The sequence below is a fragment of the Eutrigla gurnardus genome (assembly GCF_963514095.1).
Source record: "Eutrigla gurnardus genome assembly, chromosome: 8".
NCBI classification, from domain to species: domain Eukaryota; kingdom Metazoa; phylum Chordata; class Actinopteri; order Perciformes; family Triglidae; genus Eutrigla; species Eutrigla gurnardus.
Genome location: NC_139922.1, coordinates 12,994,568 through 13,016,594, shown reverse-complemented (window position 1 = coordinate 13,016,594; position 22,027 = coordinate 12,994,568). Strand labels below are relative to the sequence as shown.

Genomic DNA, 22,027 nt, shown 5'->3' with positions numbered 1-22,027 from the left:
AGCTATCAGCAGCTACAGAGTAAAGCCCTCATACTGTATGAAGATACTCAAACTGCAAGAAGTCATCGGAGGCCTGCTTGTTGACTGCTGTGCCGAGCTTTAGCTCTCATGACACACTGCGACTGAGAGTACCATTATGACGACTCCAGTCGTGTCTCTCTCGTGCAGAAGGCCTATTGCACGGGATATTTGAGGTGAAGTTTTCCATGTGATTTGTAGGCATCACATTTCCCGTAAAGAGAAAAAGGATCCACATCCATCCTGCCGAGAGAGTGGAACACTTTCTCAGTTGTTTGACTGCCGACGCAAAGTCAACCCCTGTTATTATGCTCAGCCGTGCACAGCAGATGATTTCTATGCAAGAGGCAATAGACTCAACATTACCGTTGGGTTTTTGACTGGGAACAGTTTTGGAGCTCTCTCACCCCACCCCACCCTAACCCCACAGTAGCTCCCGATTTCCTTTACTTTGTGGGAAAGAATAACACGCTTGTATATTTAAGTGTTCTTATCAGACAATGGTCGTCCCTCTGATCTGCTGGCCCCTTGTTGTGAGATAAAGGTACATCAAAAGCTTCTGTCTTTGGTGCTCACCAGGAAGACAAGGCCGTGGCTTCAACGTGGCATAAACGCCAAAAATAGTCTCAAAGACTTTTAATGTAGCTTTTATCAAAGTTGAGCAGGTTTGTTTGCAGGAACAGCCTCATAAATAACACTTTCCATAAATGGATATTTGTAAATGGGTAATTTCCCCTCCTCCGGACCACTGTGTTTCCTGCTGCATGATGGCATGCTGGTGTGAATAGATGTGTGTGCATCTGCATGGTGAGACTGCCCTCTCCACTGAGACCCAGCTCACAGACGTCCCTCTGGACTGACAGCAGCCCAGAATGATGTCATGGGTCCAGCAGCCTTCGCCAGGGTAGTAATGTCCCGGGCCTAATGACTTTAACAGGAGCGCTCTACTGTAGACGGCGGAGGGGAGGAGAGGAGGGGCGAGACCCCTGGGTTAGCTCCTTCGACTACTTCATGCGGTCTGCTAATAAAATGCCTGGGCCCACTCTCACCGGCAGCATGTGCTAAAGGCATTGTCTCCTCCACGTCTCTTTTGTCCAGCATCCTCAGAAACGGCCTCGGCTCTGTCATTTGTGGCTGGAAACAGCTGCTTGGCATTTTCCTCTCTTGGTTTTAACAGGGGAAACTGCATTGTAGCCAACGGTGGTTGTGGTGGGTTTGCTGCACAATAAGAACTGTGTTCCTGCAGGCTGCTGCATTTGTTTGATACAGATCTACCAAGACCTCATAGAAGCCGTATCTATAAAATCATATCTCAGTCAGTGTTAACATCCTCTGGATAGTTTTGTCTCCTTTCCTGCCTCTCTTTGTCCTCGCTAACTCCAATTTATCGTTGGATTTGGGCGATTTCCAGATGAAAGTGGAACCTCTCATTCAGTCAACCACTCAGTGTTTTCCACCTTCCCATTCCCTGAATTCACTCCCACTGTGGGACTGCCCTGCTGAATAACCTTCTCCATATGACTCTCTCCTTACAAAAAACGATGTGAGATCGGCGAGTGGCATTTTCAAAAAAAGGTGCACGCCTGGCCTGGGTTCCTCTTTCAAAGTTCCCGAGCACCAATCCGCTGCTGGATTCTTGCGGTCTGGTTTCGACTGAGGCCACGGGAGAACTCAGAAAAAGGGAAAATTCCCTTTGAACTGGCGGCCTGCCACTGTTCATGGCTGTAATGACTTTACCAACATTTTTAAACAGCGCACACATATTTAAGAGCTGTTATGGGAGCAGCCTGGGATTATTTTCACCACTTGATTGCGTTGGAAACCTTCCTAAGCGATTAGTCTGACTCCGCTCAACTCCCCGCGTCTTTTATACTCCGACATCAAGCTGCGTCACACGTAAATGCGCCGCTGCAGGTTTGAGATTTGATAGTATCGCCATTAAAAGAGCAGCACATGTTGGTAGGAAAACTACTGATAGAAAAAACCATTATCGTGGTGGTGAAATCAGACATGCTGACGATGTGACTCCAGCCGGCCTGACATCACTGTTTCTTGAAGTCTCAAGAAAGCCGCAGTGTCTGATAGATGCCACTCAAGTGGAACTAATGGAGTCAAGCTGTGCGATGTGTTTATTGGACATAAAACCTAAATCATTTTCATTTGTTGAATGGCGCTCACAGTTTATTTATGTGCCTATGTCTAACACGCCCTTTCTCACACGCACCGGCGTTTCTAAAAAGAGAAGATGTGGTCGTTGCGTCACTCCAGTTGGAAGAGTGTTTACATCTGTCTCGGCCGCCCACCGCTGTGTCCCAGGAAGAGGGGGATCATGGGAGCTGAGTGGCCACATTTAATTTGGTTTTAGGGTTGTTCAGCACAAGACTGTCCACCTGGCCCCCTCTACCCTCAGGCTACAATTCCTCAATCAGGACCAGGCTTTATGGGAGTTTTAGTGTTTCTCCACATCCCTCCTTGCAGTTATTTTTGAAAGCAAAGGTCAAGTTAAAGACCATGACTGCAGATACGGCGTGTACACGGATATTGGCATTTTAGGATAATTATTCACGGCTTATTCGCTTTCTTACGGGAGAACTTCCTATTTATGGAATAAATGAAGTTACGAGCAGCAGCCAATTAGCTTGGCTTAGCATAGAAACAGAAGGAAAACAGATGATCTGGGGTTGGACGTAGCCAAGCTAGCTATTTCCCCTTTTCCAGTATTTATGCTAAGCTAAGCTAACCAGCTACTGACCATGGCTTCATATTTATCATATACACATAGTGATATTGATCTGCTATATGTGCATTTCCCCCCAAAATGCCCTCTATTCCATTTAAAGCCAGATAGACCCACAGAAGTATATGTTGTGCACTTTTTCCAGTTTCTCTTTTCTTTTAAGCCTCAGAAATGGAAACCAGCGAGACATGTTGTTTGTTCACATGACAGAAATGTGTGTAGATCTGCATGTCGTTGCCATTTCCATGCATGTGTAAGGGGTGTGTGTGTGTTTTGGTGTTGGTGGGGGTTTGAATGCTGCTCTAATGCAGCTGCACCGCGGCAGTAGGTTTGAGAAGTGCTTTCCTCCTCAGTACAATGGGGACTCTGTCGGTCAGTGTTGTTTTAGAAAGGGGGCCTCATCCCCTGGTGCCCTTTGTGCTGCGACACTCTTTTTTTTTTTCATGCGGACGCTCAGAAGAACTGCTGTAAATCCATTTTAAGAGCCGGTGGATTAATAGCAGCTACCTCCTCCACACTGGTGACATCATGTAATTATTTCCCAGGCCTTCTTTAAATGACACACAATAGCTTCTTATTTTATGTTCTCATTCCTCGGGACTTCTGCTTCTCCTTTTTACAGTAACACCTCAAGTGAATGAAGTCAAAGGGGAACTTTTTTCAGACATATGACTTAAGATGATTCAGTTGTTTTCATTTCATGTCTACGTGACTATTTTGGTTTTTATTCCTCTTTATTTTATCATCACCGTTCCTCCCTTCCTCTGATACAAACCCCCACCAAGAAGATAACTCCTTTTTAATTAAAGATTTTTATTTTAACAGGCCCCCACCTCAGATTCAGCCTTTTTCTCTTTAGGCCAGCCTTCATTTTTTTTCACTGGGCAGTGAGTCAAAAGGCCTGACCGGCATGAATTATTGAGGCATTCATGTACCTGCATTCCTGACATTCCCTGTGTATTTCATCTGCTGGTCGGGGCTTCCCCGGGTCCTGCCCGGGTCCTGCTCGGGTCCTGCTCAGGCGCACGGAGGAGAACAAACAGGATGTTCGACATGCAGGATCGGATGAGTTATCCATTCATGACTGATTGTAGTATTTATTTATAACTCCGTACAAACCTCACCTACATCCTTGTTTGTGTTCACATTTCCTCGACGTCGTGTGTTTAAAAACCAAATAAATGGGACACTATAGTCGTCAGATGGGATTGTTGGAATTGTTTTTATCTTACTGTTGTTTCGGAAGACAAAAACAGCAGATAAGCAGATAAAATAAAAAGACAAGCTTGTGTAAACAACACCTGGCTCTGTAGGACATCTGATCTAGCTCAATAATTTTTCATCGCCAGCAGGCAAAAATGTTCTAAATTTACATTTCTCAGTATCTTTGAGACTCTTGGACTGAAAAAAATAGAAATCTGAAGACATCACGTTGGATTCTGAGAAATGTTGATACACTTTACTTTTTTTCTCACATTTATTGACCAAAAGATTCAAAGATTATCACGCATAACTAGCAATTTGAAGACGGCACATTCAACTTTGGGAAATATTGTTTTAAAACGTTCACTGTTTGCTGACATTTAGTTGAGTAAACATTCCACTGTTTACTTGGGAACAAATACCTCTTTTTTTTAGTTCTCATCTATAGCTTACTGTTAAACTACATCAATTTGGAATAATTTAAGTTGTGTATTGGTTGAAGGTTGAAACATGGAAAGCAATTTAGGGTAATTATGTTTGCTGTGTGACACTGATCTCACAAGGCGCTTTTAAGGTTTGCATGTCAAGAAGGTTTTCATGTAAATGAGGTGTGCCCTTACCTGTTATTCTAATATGTGAACAAACAAGCTCTCAACTGAGTCTATTTGCTTTGTAAACGAGGAGCAGCATCTGCAGGAGAGGACAAGGAGGAGCACCAAGAGACATTTAACAACACCGTGTCCTCGCTGCTCCCTGCTCCTCCCTTCAGCCTCTGTCTTTGGGAGAGCTGCTGGCGTCTGTTTTGTCGCCCTCCCGCTCCTCCAGCATCTTTGTGCAGGACTCATGCTTTGTTGTGATTGCCTGGTTCGGGTTACCTCGCAAAAGAGCGTTGGGCTGATCGGGTGTCTGCTCGGAGAATGGGTGGCCGGGGTTTTCTCACACTGTGCTCTGTCACTTTCAGTTCCACGAGGCTTACCTGAGAGCTGGAAAAACACCTACAATTCATCCACACAAACACGTCGGTAAAGCGGACGTGTAACACACACACACACACACACACACACACACACACACACACACAGAAAGAACAAACCTGACATTGCTCATACAGATTTTGATTTCCTGAAGAGTCAAGGAAGTCCCTGCAGCCCAGTGACGACAACCTCTCATCCTGTCTCCTCTCATTGTGTTTCAAAAAGGAAAAGGAGGAATTCAAACAATAGCGTTTATTAATGAAAAGCTGGTGTGATTCATAGGCTTAGTCATTTAACAATAATAATAATAATAATTGAATGTACCTGGTTTAGCCCCACCTCATGTCATCATCGGGGCGTGTTACATGTTCAGAATGACAGACGGGCGTCCAGGCGGCGGTTCAGTACTCTCCCTGTCCTTCTTCGTGTTTTTCCTGAGGGACACATTTGACAACATGAGAGCTGGTGCATCACTTTCTGTTCTCATTGTGAACGCCCGAAATATGCTTTAAGAAAACACAGCCACGCCAGGTCCCATATTCATTCTGTTTTCTTGGCCTCCTTGTTGGCTCTGCTTCCTGACAAGGATCAGTGGCTCTCTTCAGACGGTAACCTTTATGAGAGCTACCGGTCTCATATCCCTCCTCATTGGCTGCTCCAGTATTTCCCTTTGTTACTGGATCGTTGAAATATGTCCAGGAGTGTCTTCCTTTTTTCATACGGTGCTTTAAAGCAATGAGCTAGTGGTTTTATTTGTATTGAGAGAACGTAAACACGCTTTTGTCGTTCTTGAAAAGTCAAATCCCGAACAGACATCTTGACTTGACTAACGAGTCGTACAATCAACAAGGCAAGGCATGTTTATTTGCATAACTCCTTTCAACAAGGTAATTCAAAGTGCTTTGGATAAAACATTATAAGCATTGGAGAGAAACACATAACAAGCAAATCAAATAAAAATTAAAACCAAGAATATCAAAGAAGTTACAGTGCAGTATCAGGAATTCATAAATTATATTGTTCACTGAAACACTAACGATTTAAACGACTGACGTGACTAAATGTCAGTTTTATTTTTAGCTTCACGTGGGACAGGAACAGCAGTCTGCATTATTTGATGCCTTGTCGTCCTTGGCAGTGAGAACGGGTTGACTGTGTCCCGTGTTGACTGTTCGTGTTGGCTCCTGGTCTAGTCCCATAAGTCCCTTCTTCCTGGACCCCACCCTGATGAGTGGACACTCAGGCTTGTTGGGGGTGAAGGGGTCTGTCTAGGCCCCGGTGTCTGAACCGCCACAGGCTCTGTCCAGCACAGTGAGCTCTTTAGCCACCCACTCCTTTCCCTCGATGACAACCATGTCTGGCCTGTGTAAACCTATCAGAGTAGATAAAAAGCACAGACTGTGCGTTTCCAACCCACTGGTGCTCAGTTGGCCACTTATAGGGTGTTAAAGTCGTACACCTTTTATAATTAAATGTAATAAAAAAAAATTACAATCCACCACAAATTCATAATGCTGAGCCCACAATGCTGCATTATGCATTTTCAAAAAATACTAGAAAAAAGAGAGAGAATCAATTCAAATCTTTTTCACAATTATCACCTTTGTCAGAGTAAATACTGGTTATTTTTGGCTTTGGAGACAAAGTAAATACCCTTCTAAGTGACACAGCAGTCTGTCTTTGAACATCTGTTTGCTCTATGGTGGTGTTATATCTTATCCTGACTGAAAAGCGTGAAGGTGTGAGAAAGATCGGGGAGACACATCCTGCCACTCTTTAACATTTGTCTCTCTGAGAGTCTGGCTGGGGTCTCTAGTCATAAACTCAACTCAAGGCTGATTATAAATCAGCTTGGATTAGGAGGCTGTCCAGTTTAGGGCCGATGGAGTTGCCCTGTTGACTCTTGATGCTTGAGGTGACCGTGGGCTCCGTAGCATCCCCCCCCTTGGCTGCGGTGGACTATGTGTGACCTGAGCGCTCTGCTGAGTCCCTGATGGCTCTCCTGGACTCTCCATGGCTCCTTAACCGGCAACCCGACCCCCTCAACTACGTGAACTGTTGAGTCTTTAAAACCTCCGTCTTCCTTTGTCAATGGCTCAAATGTCTGTTTCAGAGTTGATGTCCTCTCCGTTGCTCCCGTGCTTAATTATTCTCCTCAAAATCATTTAACTTTGTGTTATTCCCCTTTGTTTCTGCAAACTGATTTTTACCTGTTAATTATTATATGCAGTAAAACACTAGTTACCTGTCATTTGAATGGTAAACCTTTTCCCCAGTAATCCTTTATTATTTAGTCTATATAAGTTTACATAGTTTCTCAGACCCAGGGTCAAAGCTTTAGATTGTATTCAAATTATCTAAAAAAAGAAAAGAAAAGGGAAAAACGTTGAATGTTTAGTATTTGTTAAACAAGCAATCCCTGAATTATCACTAATTGTCTGCCAATTGACTATTCATTATTAGATCTTATTTCTTTATATCTTTAGTCACCCCATTTATTTACTGATTTTCTCTAACTTGTTTACAGGCAGTCTCTACCAAAAAGGGATAAAAGATGAGTAGTGTTTGGTCTATTATCTAAGTGTGTTTAACGCAGTGGAGTTTCTCATTGTGTTTGGAAACTCGGCCTCCTGTTCTGGCTCTGAACAGGGGGCCTAATGGTTGGAGAGGTAGTGTTGATAATGGAACCAGTTCATCTGGTTTTTGCAGTGTACTGGTCTTGTGTTTTAGGTGGATTTCGCTCCACGCGGCACCAGGGGGCATACGCTGACCCTGCCCATCAGCCATTGTTAGCGATTTTCTATGAGGTAAAAAAAAAATAGCTCAAATGTCAGAGAATGGGAATGGCACCGTACCAAATCAAAACAAAGCGCCACATTGAATCCTTTGTCAGGCCCGTCTCAGGTCAAACAAGAAAGGCCTTGCTGGCAGAGAGAGTGCGTGGGCAACGTGGCAACATAACAAGCACCAAACATCTTCAGGCATTTCTGTAGTATTTTGCCCCCAAGATGGTCCGACGACTCTGAAAAGGACAAAGTGCCACAGCTCCCTCTTCCCCTTCTAGTTTCTTATAAACACAGGAAGGGTGAGATTGTATCACTGTGGGAGAAAGTGAAATGAAATTAGCTAAATTGGGTTACTTGGCTCAAATGGCCCGCATCTAGTCAGAAAGGAAACATCCTCTCTGCCTTGTGGCTTGTCGTGGGAGGAACCTCCTCTCTGCTCCGCCATTGGAACGATCATTTCTATACCTGTAACATTTTAGCACCACACATCTGGTGCAGTCCCACCTGTATTTGTTTACATTACCTGAGGCCCAAACTGACAAAGAGCAGGAGCGTATTAAACATCAAAGTCATGTGTGTGTCCTCATGCCTCATAATGGTGGGGGAACCTATTGCATACTGAAATTCAACCCCTTTTTTCATGTTTTTATAACTAACATCTTTTTCGAATCCAATTACAGCGGGCAGGTTCCCACTTTATATTACGCCTTTTGTCTAAATGGATGAACATCTGCGTGTCGGGTCTGTGTGTTTTCCAGCCATTCAGAATGAAATGACTACATGCTCTCCTGTTTGCCCCACAGTTCTTTAATATGCATGATTGACCAAGAAAACATGACAAACCCATGGGAGTAGAGACCCATGGGTTCATTTTGTCATTAACAACTCAGGGTTCTGCATTGAAATTCAAGCCTGGGAATTAAGTTATCTGGCATGTGTTAAAATACTACTTAGTCATTATGAAAATGCCTGAGTGTCAGTCCACCTAAACTTAGTTGGTTTGCAATTCATTATTATTTCCATTATTATTAAATCAGCCAATTAGTTGTTTTTCTAGAAAATCACCAAAAATGTCAGTTACGGTTTCCGAGAGGCCAACGTGACTTCTTCAAACGCCCTGTTCTAAAAATATTCCATTTACACTGATAAACAGAAATAGTGTTGCTACAATGATTTATATTCATACGTCGCATTCATTTAATGAAAAATAAATTCACTAAGCCCTAAATGAATGTATGAAATTTAAATAATAAGTCATATTTCTATATTCTCCCCACCTGGGGGTAATTGTTTGCTGTACTGGTATAAGTTAGCAGTGACCTCATTAACGTAGTTTCCAGTCTGTGTTAAAGCTGCTCCCAGACGGATGATTGATTTGAGACGGATACAGATGGGAGATACTGCCCTTCACTGCCGAGGACGACTCTCGTCGGTGAAATTTCTCCCAGGAGACACGGAGGAAGAGAGAGCAGCTTGGGGGTCAGACAAGAGAGAGATTTTACTACTATAAACCACGACTATAAACAGGACACATTCCTCTCGTAATTCTGGACACCTGGTGTACAACTTTTCCCTCTTCTGTTCTGCGTGGGGTTTTATAAATCAGATCACGTCTGCACTCTTTCCCACTCAAGTTATCGTTGTCAGATATTTCATTTTTTTGCATTTTCTAAGGGCTTTTCTATGACATCCATTGGCAGTTGAAGGTTACTGCATGCCTTTTTTGGAGTGTGCTTTGTAATTTATGATAACAGAAATGTACAATTTAATGTGAAATTATTTCTCACCTGTCAAGAAATGCAGAAGCATTTTTTGATTTTTATTTATCTCAGTCCACTTTTGGCAACATGATTCATGATGTGTTCATCGGATGTGGAAAACGTATTTTTAAAACTCACATGTGATGTTCCACTCGTACTAGTTTCCGTCATTCCACCAGTGGAATAAAGCGGCTGTGAGCATCGTCTGGCTCTGGATGGGTTAACAGGGTGTTGCATTTGAGTTATGGCTGCAGGTTAAAAGTCAAGCTGACAGGCCGGTTGTGGCCGGGGCGACTGTTGATACGGGTGTAAATGAGGGTTCCCGGTGCAAACAATCCCTCATGTCTCTTCAAAGAGAAACGCTGAGATGATCGGTTTCAGGGGGCTGGCAGGCTCCCACATATTGTTGTGCTTCCTCATTTTTTAAGATTTCCGCGTCAACCCCTGTTTACAAGCTCTCGGCTGACTCAAGGAAGTTATTAGTCAAAAGCTTGTGTCATATAGTTTGTGTTATTTTTATTTTTTACTGTTGTCACAAGAACATAAAACACTTAAGTGGGTTGGACTCCAAACACAAATTAGAGCATTTAGGGTTTAATTTGAGCCGCAGTAAACTGGCTGCCTCGGGATGTCTCGTGTAGCACGTCTGTTAATAGGTCGTACTTTGGTATCGGCGCATCGTGGTTAAAAGCAAAGTGTTGCCGCAACGATACTGAGGCTCAAGAGTGCAGAGGAGATGTGGATCATCTCCTGCGACAGGATGCTGACTGTCAACACAGGAAGTGAGGTCATGGTGTAAGTCCCCAAAAAGTTTGGCGGTTCATCTGCCGTTGGCGCCAGAGGCCTGTAAAGCCCCAGTCACCGACACAATCTCAGTCACAGCGACTTTAAATAGTCAAATAAACAGAGAAAAAAGGGAAATATGTGGTTATGAATGAAACTAACGCCTCATCTTGTTTATTTTCAGAATTCTATGAATCTGCCTCCGGACAAAGCGCGGCTCCTCAGACAGTACGACAATGAGAAGAAGTGGGACCTGATCTGTGACCAGGTGCAATCATCAACACTTATTCATAAACGAGCAAAAACCAGCACTCAGAATCATCACTTATTCTGCCACCAACATAGTGACTCCAGTGCATTACTTGTTTTCTCTGTTGTGTATTTCCAGGAGAGGTTTCAGGTGAAGAACCCGCCTCACACCTACATCCAGAAACTACGAGGATACTTAGACCCCGGAGTCACGCGAAAGGTGGGGGATTACCAATGAACTTGTCCACTAAAAGGGGAACGTACGGTCTGTTTATGGGTGTTGGAGAGTTCTTCTGCATATGTGAAAACATTTTTGTGTGATAAAGTCAGTTTAGAGGCTGAAGAAGTTTGAAAATGAAAGAATTCTGGGGGTCTGTAGCAGGAAAGTGATGACCTCTGTAGCCCTCTCCTCATCTCTGCTTGAGGACAGCATCTCGAGGCTGCAGCGCGACCACAACACACCCTAATCTCATAATGAACTGTTGGCTATCGTGTTGCATTGTGGGTAAACAAAGTAGAATGCATGGAATTAAAAATACTGCTGCATCAATTTTAATACTTTTTGGGGGTTAGCTGTCCATCATGAGTCCAAAAACATAACAAAATGTATTGCTGAATAGGTTAAGTCCTCCTTGAAAGGAAACTGTAAACTCACTGTATATTAAGTACAACTCTTTCATTGTGCCTTGCAGAAGTTTCGCCGACGGGTGCAGGAATCTACAAAAGTCCTGAGGGAGCTGGAGATCTCACTGAGGACAAACCACATCGGGTAATCAATAATTATCTCTCCGTTTTTTTTCTGGTCAATTACACAGATCTATTTAATGGAATGGAAACCATATTATTGTTTTCCCTGGTGAAGAATAGGCCCTTGTGTGCTCTTGCTGCTGCAGGGACCCAGAGCTCTCTCTGGTGCCCAGATATCCCCCATTGTTCTAACCTGCCAAGATCTGCAGCTCCACTTCATAGAGCTGGTCCTCATAATGCCCATATGGTAGCTATTGTGCTGCCTTGTCCACTCCCCCATAGTGTTGAGCAGGAAGCTTTGTTGTGTGTGCCAGAGGGACAGGAAGCCTGGCTGACCATTGCTGAACCCAGTGAATAAGCACAAACACACACACACACACACACACACACACACGGAAACATCCGTGTTTTCACATTCTAAAACAAACAATCCATTTCTATTGTTTTGTCTTATTTTGTGATCGTCATTCAGTACCGTGGCGTTCGCTTCACGCCCACCGCGAATGTGATCGTTACATAAAGCCTTTCTAGATTTTGTCTTCACTGTTGCAGACATGATCCTTGACTCTGTAATCCGATGTCACATGGATACTTTCACATAAAATCTGCGCTGCTGTGGCTTGCCACTGAATTCCCAAACCAGAAGAGGACTGTAAAAATGCTTTGATTTTTCCATAGCATTCGTTGAGCTCCAAGAATAACCCATACTCTATTAGACCTCATCAATAAAGGTCTGTTTGAACGCATTTCCCAGAAAGACTTTTGTGCAAAGCAAAAGAAAGCTATTTTCGGAAGACTTTTGTGGATGGGATTAGATGCTGCTTTATTGTGTGTGTCTGGATCCTGAGCCCGATCTGATGTATTATTCCAGAAATTGCCAAGAAAAGCTGAAATAGCAACTGGTTGGAGAGGAGTAGAGGGAAAAAGAGAGGGGGGGGGATAGACGGGTCAGAAGCAAAGAGGGCGAAAGGGGAGGGAGGTTGGTGGTAGACAGGAAACTGATGATCAAGCCCGCCTCCTTATCCACCCTTCCTCTCCTTCCCTTCTGCACCCAATCTTCTTACTGCTTTGTTTGCTTTCCTCAGTTCTTCTCCTCACCTCTCTTCCCCTCCCTCCCTCCCACGCTTGCTTTGAGGCCCTGATTGCTTTCCTGCCTGACTCGCAGTTGGCTGACTGTCATCATAACCAGCGCTCCAAGACTATTTTAAGAACCTTTTACCCCAATCCCGCTCCCTCCTGGGGTTCCCTGAAGAAAAAGGGAAGGAGGTGAAGGGGGTCTGTGGGGGAGGCAGACTAAATACTGTTGACTGTCAGGGGTTCGACCTGAGCCCGGCTCCTTCAGCCATATGCCCTCCACATTCTTTCCCTCGTCGCAATGGGAATTCCTTAGAATGGAGTTGTTTCTGGAGTTAAATGTGGAGGAAATCTGAAGCCTTGCTCTGGTTTACTTTCCATGACATTCCTGCCAAGTTCCTCCCGCCAGGGGAGGGGGGACCCCCCTCAGAGCTCCCTTAAAGGATCATTCGGGTTTATTACTAGTTGGGTTTTACTATTTGTAATAATTTCTATCAGTTATGATAACATCTCTGCTGAGATATTGCAACATCAGGACATTGCTACAACAATAAGTGAGACAGGGACCGGTCCCATCATACAGAAACCACTTCTTTTTTAGGTAAAACCGAAAGTGCTTGCAGCCTAAACGTTTGTAATATTTCCCCGATTGCACAGGCAAGATGAACAAGTTGGTAGATGAGAGGTCACTGCCTTTATTTAATTTTCCTAATCATTTTGGTTAAACTGGGGGTTTGTAATTTCATCGTCATTTAGTAGATTTTGGAATAATTGTCATACTGTGAGGAGTCCATCATGATTTAACTTTTGTAAGTGTTCAGAATATCTTCAGTTTTACTAATTGTAATACAGAAGAAAGAGAATAAACAAAAGAAAGAAAACAGTGTAGGACTGCAACTAATGATTATTTTCAATTAATCAGTTTCGTTAGGTCTTTAAAACATCAGGTAACATGACATAACTAAATATCTTGTTTTGTCTTTTGACCAACAGTCCAAAAGCTAGTTCATTCAATTCATTTTAATCAATTCTAGAAGCCTTTTTAACTTATTTAATATAAATAATTTGGCATTATTAGTGATGGCGATGATGGCCAAAACAACATTTTCATTTATAAAAATTGATATAGATGAATTATTTAAGGACAAAAAGTCCTATGAGAAGTCTTTTCTCAATCTTAGAAATGACACTAATTTAGATCGGATCTTCTTCTGCTTGAACGGATCAAATGCGGTCCTGAAGAATGAGAGGATGAGGGTGTGTTGCTGATTCGGTGCACTGTTGAACTCTCTGTGCTCTCATGCGTCACAGGTGGGTCAGGGAGTTCCTCAACGATGACAACAGAGGCCTTGACGTCCTGGTGGAGTACCTCTCCTTTGCCCAGTGTGCTGTCATGTGAGTAAACTTTATACACTCACACCCACACTCACACACACACATCGCTCATGAGTGTAGACAGACAGCTTTTCTAGGGAACTGGGCTGTGGATCCAGCTGCTGGGTTAACACCTCGTGTCCTGTAGCCTGTAATAAACTGCTTGCTTATTTTAAAATGTGCACTCTTTGGATGTGTTTGTGTGCCGTGTTGCAAACTGAGAGTGTTTCTGGGTAAATGCTGCGCGGTGTAGAGCCGAGCTACACCTTTGCCTGAACAGGGCCGGGTCTCTGTGCTGAGCTTTAATCATGCAGCTCGATGACAGTTCTTGTGATAACCCCTGGCTCTACCAAGCTGCCTCGCTGACCTAACCTCCCCCGTGCCTCTCATCTACACCCCCCCTGTGCCTCTTCGTTGGCTTGTCTGTCTGTCTGTCTGTATGTGGCCCAGGTTGGATTTTGAGGGGGTGGAGAATGGGGAGGAAGGCTTCTTGGACAAGGCTAAATCTTGGAGCAGGTCCATAGAGGATCTGCACCATTCCAGCACCCAACCCTTCTGCAACACGTTGGTGCGCTCCGCTCGCCAGTCTGTCCTCCGGTACGTATCGCTAAGCTAGCTCCCCTGTCCCAGTTACTGCCTCGCTCTGCTAACCGTGAATGCTATAAGCATGCAAGCCGGTTGTCTTGGTGCTGTGTTTTTCTTTGTTTCAGGGCGATGTCTGATGGGTCTGTTGACCTCTCTTGACCTCGAGGCTCTGCACATAAACAATCAGATGATGCGCTGTCACAGATAGATAGTAAAATCTTTAACCTTTTCTCGTTATGAGCCTCTCTTCATTAATGGCCCTCCCTCATCTGTTCAGATGTGCTGCCAAACTGTCTTCAGATGAGAGCCAGCTGTGAGCTGCAGCATGTGTTGGACAGTTGTCTCCTTCATCATTGAGCTACATGCAGACAGGAGATGACACAAGATGTAAAAGTCTAATAGGAGTCATTAAAAAGAAAAATAATCTTTTATGTTTTCTAGCATTTATTACTGGATTACTGCTGATTATTAGTATAATATATCGTTACCTTCATCAGAAATGCTGCACAAGAGAAGTAATACTATGTACACATGATGACTGGGCAACACATTTACATGATAGCAGTCTGTGTGCAAAGACCTCAGTCTGTTGACAGCACCATGATGCATCTGTAACCTCAAAAGCCAATCTAAGTATTTTTTTCCGCCCGACCTCGTCCTCTGTAATTTTCTCTCGCTGCCTCTCTCTGTGTGACACACTTCAAACAAGAGTCATATGACTCCCAGATACACGAGCTATATGCCTAAACGTCACATTTAAAATAAAAGTTTGATCACCAAGTCTGCCAGATATTAACTTCCACCATCCCTTGCAGCTATGGCACAGTTTCCAACAGCAAAACCATCAAGAACTCCCGCCTCGTGAGCCAAAAAGACGATGTGCATGTGTGCATCATGTGCTTGAGAGCAATCATGAATTATCAGGTAACGCCGACGCGCCACCACACAATCTGACACAGATATCTGTTCTAAACACGAGGATTATATGTTTCCTGTGCAGCCGGCTGCTCGACATATTCTTAGGTTGTTCTCACCACATCCTGTTCTCTCTCTCTCTGTCTCTCTCCTTCATGCAGTACGGCTTCAACATGGTCATGTCTCATGCGCACGCAGTCAATGAAATTGCTCTCAGCCTGAACAATAAGAACTCCCGGTAAGAGCAGAGGGCCCCCCCGTCTCCATAGACGCATGGCTGGGTCAAACAATAGGGGAGACCCTGCAGCCAGTTCATATGATATGCCTCTCGTTCTCCGTGGGGCTCAGTGTCTCTCTGAAGTCGGGGATCAGAGGCCTACATGCAGGCTGTTAAAGGAATGTTTACTGAAGGGAGATTAGCGGTAAACCACTAGGGCTGATCACATCATAATGAAGGCGAGGAGGGTGAACACTTAAAAAGTAATAAAGACTTCAGTATGGATTATTATGGATGATTAACTCCTGCATGCTGGTGTCTTTGCATGCGTCTTGAGGACATTACATTCTGGTAGTATAAATATTCTCCACCTCTAATTTGAGAGAGTCACTGTTTGCAGTTGCAGCTTATCCAGGTATGTCTTAACGAGTGTCTCCTGTACTTCAAGGACGAAAGCCCTGGTCCTGGAGCTGCTGGCCGCCGTCTGTCTAGTCCGCGGAGGTCACGAGATCATCCTCTCAGCGTTTGACAACTTCAAAGAGGTGCCTAAAGCAATGTCTTAATGAAGCCTATATTTGGTTGCTAACCCTGTGACAATTGAATGGGCTGAAAAAAAAAAAGAATGAATTTCCTATATCACTGGTGAGGGAGAAGGGGACTAGATCAATGAAAGTGGAGGAGCGCCGGGAGATTATGTGTCCTCTGAGGTTGTAAGCATCTCTACGGTGGCCTGTCTGAGGTCATTAGTCTCATTAAGACACCAGATGTGAGCCAACCTTGAACAATGATAAGGATCAACTCCCTGGTGGGAGCCGGTGGACCACAAAGGTTTGCTTATCCTCTCAGTTTCTGCCTACACAGGCATCTAAACACCAGAACAGAGCAATTACCTCGCAGTGGAGAAGCCCCAGAGAGACGCAGGAGCTAATCAACCCACTAGTCAAAACAAGATGGTATTTCTGTGGTGGAATCTTTTTCATAATGATACATTAATACCAGGTGACAGGTCAGCTGTACAGTAATCAAGTATTAGCTTCACTTATTACTATTTATAATTAAGATTGTCAGATCAGGACCTGTTAGTACGAGGAATGCAACCCTAGCCCCCCTTTTTGTGGAGGAATTCGGCGAAGAAGTCCGTCCCATGTCTATCTTTTGCTGGCTTCCCTTCCCATGAATTATGATAATAAGAAGAGGTTGTTGTTGCAAAAGGAGGAAGCTCTCCTTTGTTTACATGCAGCCAAGCTCTTGTTTGATTGCGGAATGTGTTTCATCCTAACAAAATACTATCTTATGTTATGATTTGGCAAATTAATTCATAGAATATAGCAGACACACTGATGGTTGTTGATACATATAAAACATATAATATTGTTTTTATGGCATCAAATCAAGACACTACAGAGAAACCCATAAACATGGCGCTATATGATCTTGATGACAAGTAGATCAAATAAAGTAGTAAATTAAAGAGGGGGAAAGACAGTGGTGCCTTTACTCTGAAATACACAGATCCGACATAGCCTGAGAAGTGGTGCCCATTTCTTCATAAAAACCTCTGTTTTCAATTGCAGCTTTGCTTTGATCTACTCAAACACAAACCAATGACTTCTTTCCACTCTACAATATGTGGAGGCTGACATGAATTCCTTTGCTTTTAAAAGCAAAATCCTTATTAGATACTTTATGTTATTGTTTGGTATGTTTACCACAACCCCTCCGGAATTTGGTTTATCATTATATTGTATCAGAAGACAAGGAGCATAAAAATAACGTATTTTGACCTTCCGTTTATGATCTCACCATGCAAGTAATTCTTTATCTAAAAAATAACGCCTGAAATTCCTGCTTCTGTTCCATTTTAGGTGTGTAAGGAAAAGCATCGCTTTGAGAGACTCATGGACTACTTCCGCATTGAGGAGGGAAACATCGACTACATGGTAAAATAAGCTTTGCATTATGGGTAGATGTTTTGTTTGTGAGTATGTGCCCATCCATGTTGTGTGTTTGATTTAAAATATTTGGCTCATTATCTGCTTGTGTCCGTGGTCCAGGTTGCCTGCATGCAGTTCATCAACATCGTGGTCCACTCAGTCGAGGACATGAACTTCCGAGTCCACCTGCAGTACGAGTTCACCAAGCTGGGACTGGATGATTACCTGGAGGTGAGGTGATGATGCTGTGGTTAAAAAGCGGAGACTAATTGGGGCGTGGAGTATAATGCAGATTCGTTTCTCCCTCACATTAGAAATGTAAACACACGGAGAGCGACAAGCTGTCGGTGCAGATCCAGGCCTACCTGGATAACGTGTTTGACGTGGGTGGTCTGCTGGAGGACGCAGAGACGAAGAATGCAGCTCTGGAGAAGGTGGATGAACTGGAGGAGCACCTGTCCCATGTAAGAGCACCGCCCAGTCTGGACCACCAACGCAGCTCCCTGGGCCCGTTTATGAGATTGTTGTGGTGCACCAGACATGCACTTAACTCGGCTGTTTCTACGTGGTGATTAAAAAAAAAAATCTACTCGCTGTTTGCATTTCACAAGTGGTTCGGAATAATGACGGGGTGGAGAACGCTGGAAAACACTGTGCATGAAAACAAGCTTAATATTGTTCTCCCGTTGGCTCATTCTTTCTGGGAAGTTGCCTCCGTATCCCACGCTGCTTTGCAAAGACCTTCTTCTCATAGAAAGGTTGTGGGCTGCCCTGACATCACTCTTGGAATTTCAAAACAAACTCTGCTCTCAGGGGTCAGGAATGATGGGGGAGGATGAGGGTGAAGAATCTCTGAATTCCTATGCAACATGTGTCATTTGCTGAAAATCACAACAAAACGCGGTGTCATGCTTTTGCTGCATCATGCTGCTGGGTATATCTTATTTCTTATTGATGATGCGCAGTGTGCTGGAGAGAGAGAGCGTGAGGCGGGGGGTGGATCTGGGAAAGATGCCCATGCTGTGGATCAATTCTTGAATCCACCACCTCTCATCTCTCCGTTGTTGTTCTCTTTATCCTCCATCCCAGGTGACGGAGAAGCTGCTGGAGGTTGAGAATGAAACCATGATGAAAGTAGCTGATCTGGAGAAGGTGGTCCTTCAGAAAGACAAGGACCTGCACGCAATACGGGTAAGCCGAGAGTCGTGATGATGTCATGTCGCTTTGCCTGCCTCGCACCAGAAAGGAGTCGCGTCGCTTATCTCCATTGTCTTTTTAGCAAAGAACAGTTGCAGATGCGCACGGCTAAATTGCTATGATAGCAAATGAGGTCAGCAGGAAACAGGATGTTTCTTTGGCATGTGGAGTCATTGTGTTGTGCTCTTTATCGCCCCCTTGTGACCGTCCAGGAGACGTACGAGTCGACCAACACCCAGGTCACCACCCTGAGGAGGGTGATCAAGGAGAAGGATGCGGCCTACCAGAGACACTTCAACATCGAGAAGCGGCTGCTGGAGCTCGAGCAGCAAGGCACCATCCGTCTGCACAAGAAGGCCGATGGCGACATTGCCATCGAGCCGCTGGGCGTCGGGGGCGGAGGTGGCGTTGGGAGCGGTGGCCTCGGGATCCCTCTGGCTGACATCAGACAGCTGTCTTTGGGTTCAACGGCCGGTTTGACTGAGCCAGGAGGACCGGATACCAGTTTACCACCAGCCAGCGAAGCCCCTCCACCTCCTCCCCCACCTCCCCCGCCTCCCCCTCCTCTTCCCTCAGCCTCAGGTAATAGACCATGACTCTCAGTGATTATGCCCGGTGACACACATATGTGAAAGTTGACTTTGCTCAACTAGGAGGTCTATTTTCAGTTCCCTTTCTTTGTCCGTTCGTGCCAAGCCAGGTGATGTTCACAGCAGCGTGTTTCCACCCAGACAGGAAAGGGAAACACAAGTTGGTTTTCTTTGTGTGTGCATGTGCAGGCAGACAGAAGAAACACCACCAACGGTTTTGCAGCTTTAGCTTAAAAATCTCTTTTGCTGGAGGGTCTATAACAGCACCCTCAATGGTTCCAAAATATGTAATACAGGCTTATAATGAATAAGAGTAAGAGAAAGAGAAAGGAGACGATATAATTGATATTGATCAAATTGGTAATGATAGTTTTTTAAATGTGTACATATACACAAACGTTTGGATATTTTTCCAGGTGTTCCAGTAAAAACGACATTAACATATTCTTGTACATTCATTGTAGGCCACAACGCACCAGCACCACCACCGCTACCGCCTCTCGCTCCACCTCTGCTCGACGCTTGTCCATCAGTCATCCTGAGTTTGGGTCTTTCAGGTAAGAGCTGATATAAAATGACATCATTGTTATGCACTATTGTATTCTTCACTTTCTATGCCTCTGCCGGTAATCGATGAAAGGCATTCTAAGCACATTCAAAAGACATTAGGGTTTATAAAACCCTTTATACATGTTTATAATCATGCATGGCTACTTTATAAAAGGTATAATAAGTGGTGGACATAATTTTTGATAAGTTCAACATTCATTATGCCTCCATGCCAAAGTGGCATATAGTTTTCTGAAGTGGAATAAATGTCGGTTGAACATCAATAACATATAGCATGACTTTGTGACAACACTGTACAAGGTTATTAGCAATTGTATGATCGGCATACTAGAGATAAATTATGTGTTTTGGAAAATAAATACTTTTTTTCATGGTTTTCATGATCACTGTGGGTGTTTTAGTCTTGTTCTTACAGTACAGCTCATAAGTCTTCATAATTGTAATATTGTATGCTTCTCATACTGTTTCTAACCTCTTAACCTTAAACAGCACTTTTACCGCTGTTACTCAAAGCTCACAATGTCATGCTTTGTGTTCTCCATGTGTCTTAATAACAGGCTAAAGTTATGGTATTTATAATGTGTTGTGTGACCCAAAAATCAGATCTTGAATACTTTATAATATAAACATTTAAGTTTATATTTAAGAGTTTTATAAGGCCTGAATCCTGTACCTTTTGTAATGATTTTTTGGATGTGTTTATTGTAACACTTTATATATTTTCAACTCTCAACTCCAGCAATCAGAATCAAGAAACCTATCAAGACCAAGTTCCGCCTGCCGGTGTTTAACTGGACGGCCTTGAAGCCCAATCAGATCAACGGGACAGTCTTCAATGAGATCGATGATGAACGTGTGCTAGAGGTAAAACAAGTAGATGAAACCACTGAAAAGTCCCTGAAAACATCAATTTAATGTAAGAATCTATGACTTAACGCATGTAAACTGTCACTCATGTGCAGGAGCTGGATCTGGAAAGGTTTGAGGAGCTATTCAAGACCAGAGCCCAGGGTCCGATTGTGGATATTTCCTGCCAAAAGAGCAAAGTAGCCCAGAAGGCGGTAAACAAAGTCACCCTTCTGGACGCCAATCGCTCCAAGAACTTAGCCATCACGCTGCGGAAGGCTAACAAGTCCACAGAAGAGATCTGCAAAGCAATAGAGAAGTAGGCACTCTTCCTGGACTGGAACTTCTTTTTGAACCAAAGACGAGATAAAGCAAATGACTGATGTGTTTTATGTTCCCTCAGGTTTGACCTCAAGGCCTTACCCGTTGATTTTGTGGAGTGTCTGATGCGTTTCCTGCCCACGGAGGGGGAGGTGAAGGTGCTGCGTCAGTACGAGCGCGAGCGGCGTCCACTGGACCAGCTGGCGGAAGAAGATCGCTTCATGATGTCGTTCAGCAAGATCGAGAGGCTCACGCAGAGAATGAACATCATCACCTTCGTAGGGAACTTCTCCGACAACATCAACATGCTCACGCCGCAGCTCAACGCAGTCATCGCTGCTTCTGGCTCCGTGAAATCAGCGCCAAAGTTGAAAAGAGTGCTGGAGGTAAGAAGGGTTTATTTGGCCCGTGTTTTCATATCAGCGGTGTGTTGTTTATGCATATTCATGTGTTCTTCTGGTGGACTTGTAGATCATCTTAGCCCTGGGGAACTACATGAACAGCAGCAAGCGAGGCTGCGTTTATGGCTTCAAATTACAGAGTCTTGATCTGGTGAGTATTACGTCATAGAATTTGGAGAGTTTTTTTAAGCAAAAGAAATATTCCACACAGTCCATTTCAGTTCTTTTGCTGATCCCCTTGAATTATAATTGTTACACAGCTGCTGGACACTAAGTCTACAGACAGGAAGATGACGTTGCTCCACTACATAGCTCTCATTTTGAAAGAGAAGTACCCTGAACTGGCCAATTTCACCAACGAACTGCACTTTGTGGATAAAGCTGCAGCAGGTTAGTCCAGACAAAGAATTATGTTAAAAAATGTTTTCCTTATGTTCAGTGAAATGAGAACATTTCTATAATCATATGCTCATATATTGTTGTATTGCTGTGTCAAACAAATTCTCTATGTGCAAAAGTATCTCTGGAAAACGTGCTGCTGGATGTTCGGGAGCTGGGGAAAGGCATGGACCTGATCCGGAGAGAGTGCAGTCTCCACGACCACTCGGTCCTGAAAGGCTTCGTCCAGGCCAGCGACACGCAGCTGGACAAGCTGCAGAAGGATGCCAAGACGGCAGAGGTATCCAACGCTGTCCTCACCTCCTCACCCCAAAGGGAAAACACATTTAAATCAATGACACGATGCA

At 44.0% G+C, this 22,027-nt stretch overlaps 2 protein-coding genes across 7 annotated transcripts in view; both read left to right on the top strand.

The window, feature by feature from the left end:
* Nucleotides 1–22,027, top strand: part of fmnl3 (formin-like 3) — a 30,485-nt gene that overhangs the window by 2,410 nt on the left and 6,048 nt on the right. For 4 of the 6 annotated variants that reach the window (XM_084015039.1, XM_084015038.1, XM_084015037.1 and 1 more), the window contains exons 2-21: nt 10,446–10,529; nt 10,650–10,730; nt 11,203–11,279; nt 13,643–13,726; nt 14,156–14,302; nt 15,106–15,214; nt 15,367–15,443; nt 15,871–15,964; nt 17,288–17,362; nt 17,477–17,587; nt 17,671–17,820; nt 18,446–18,547; nt 18,766–19,135; nt 19,608–19,700; nt 20,453–20,577; nt 20,676–20,878; nt 20,963–21,266; nt 21,352–21,432; nt 21,542–21,671; nt 21,800–21,960. In XM_084015039.1, the coding sequence (XP_083871165.1) occupies nt 10,446–10,529; nt 10,650–10,730; nt 11,203–11,279; nt 13,643–13,726; nt 14,156–14,302; nt 15,106–15,214; nt 15,367–15,443; nt 15,871–15,964; nt 17,288–17,362; nt 17,477–17,587; nt 17,671–17,820; nt 18,446–18,547; nt 18,766–19,135; nt 19,608–19,700; nt 20,453–20,577; nt 20,676–20,878; nt 20,963–21,266; nt 21,352–21,432; nt 21,542–21,671; nt 21,800–21,960 (2,658 nt within the window). The remainder of the gene's footprint in view (nt 1–10,445; nt 10,530–10,649; nt 10,731–11,202; nt 11,280–13,642; nt 13,727–14,155; nt 14,303–15,105; nt 15,215–15,366; nt 15,444–15,870; nt 15,965–17,287; nt 17,363–17,476; nt 17,588–17,670; nt 17,821–18,445; nt 18,548–18,765; nt 19,136–19,607; nt 19,701–20,452; nt 20,578–20,675; nt 20,879–20,962; nt 21,267–21,351; nt 21,433–21,541; nt 21,672–21,799; nt 21,961–22,027) is intronic. The other 2 variants (XM_084015041.1, XM_084015040.1) reach the window with 1 other exon arrangement.
* Nucleotides 1–22,027, top strand: part of erbb3b (erb-b2 receptor tyrosine kinase 3b) — a 64,392-nt gene that overhangs the window by 42,049 nt on the left and 316 nt on the right. The gene's annotated exons all lie outside the window — the stretch shown is intronic.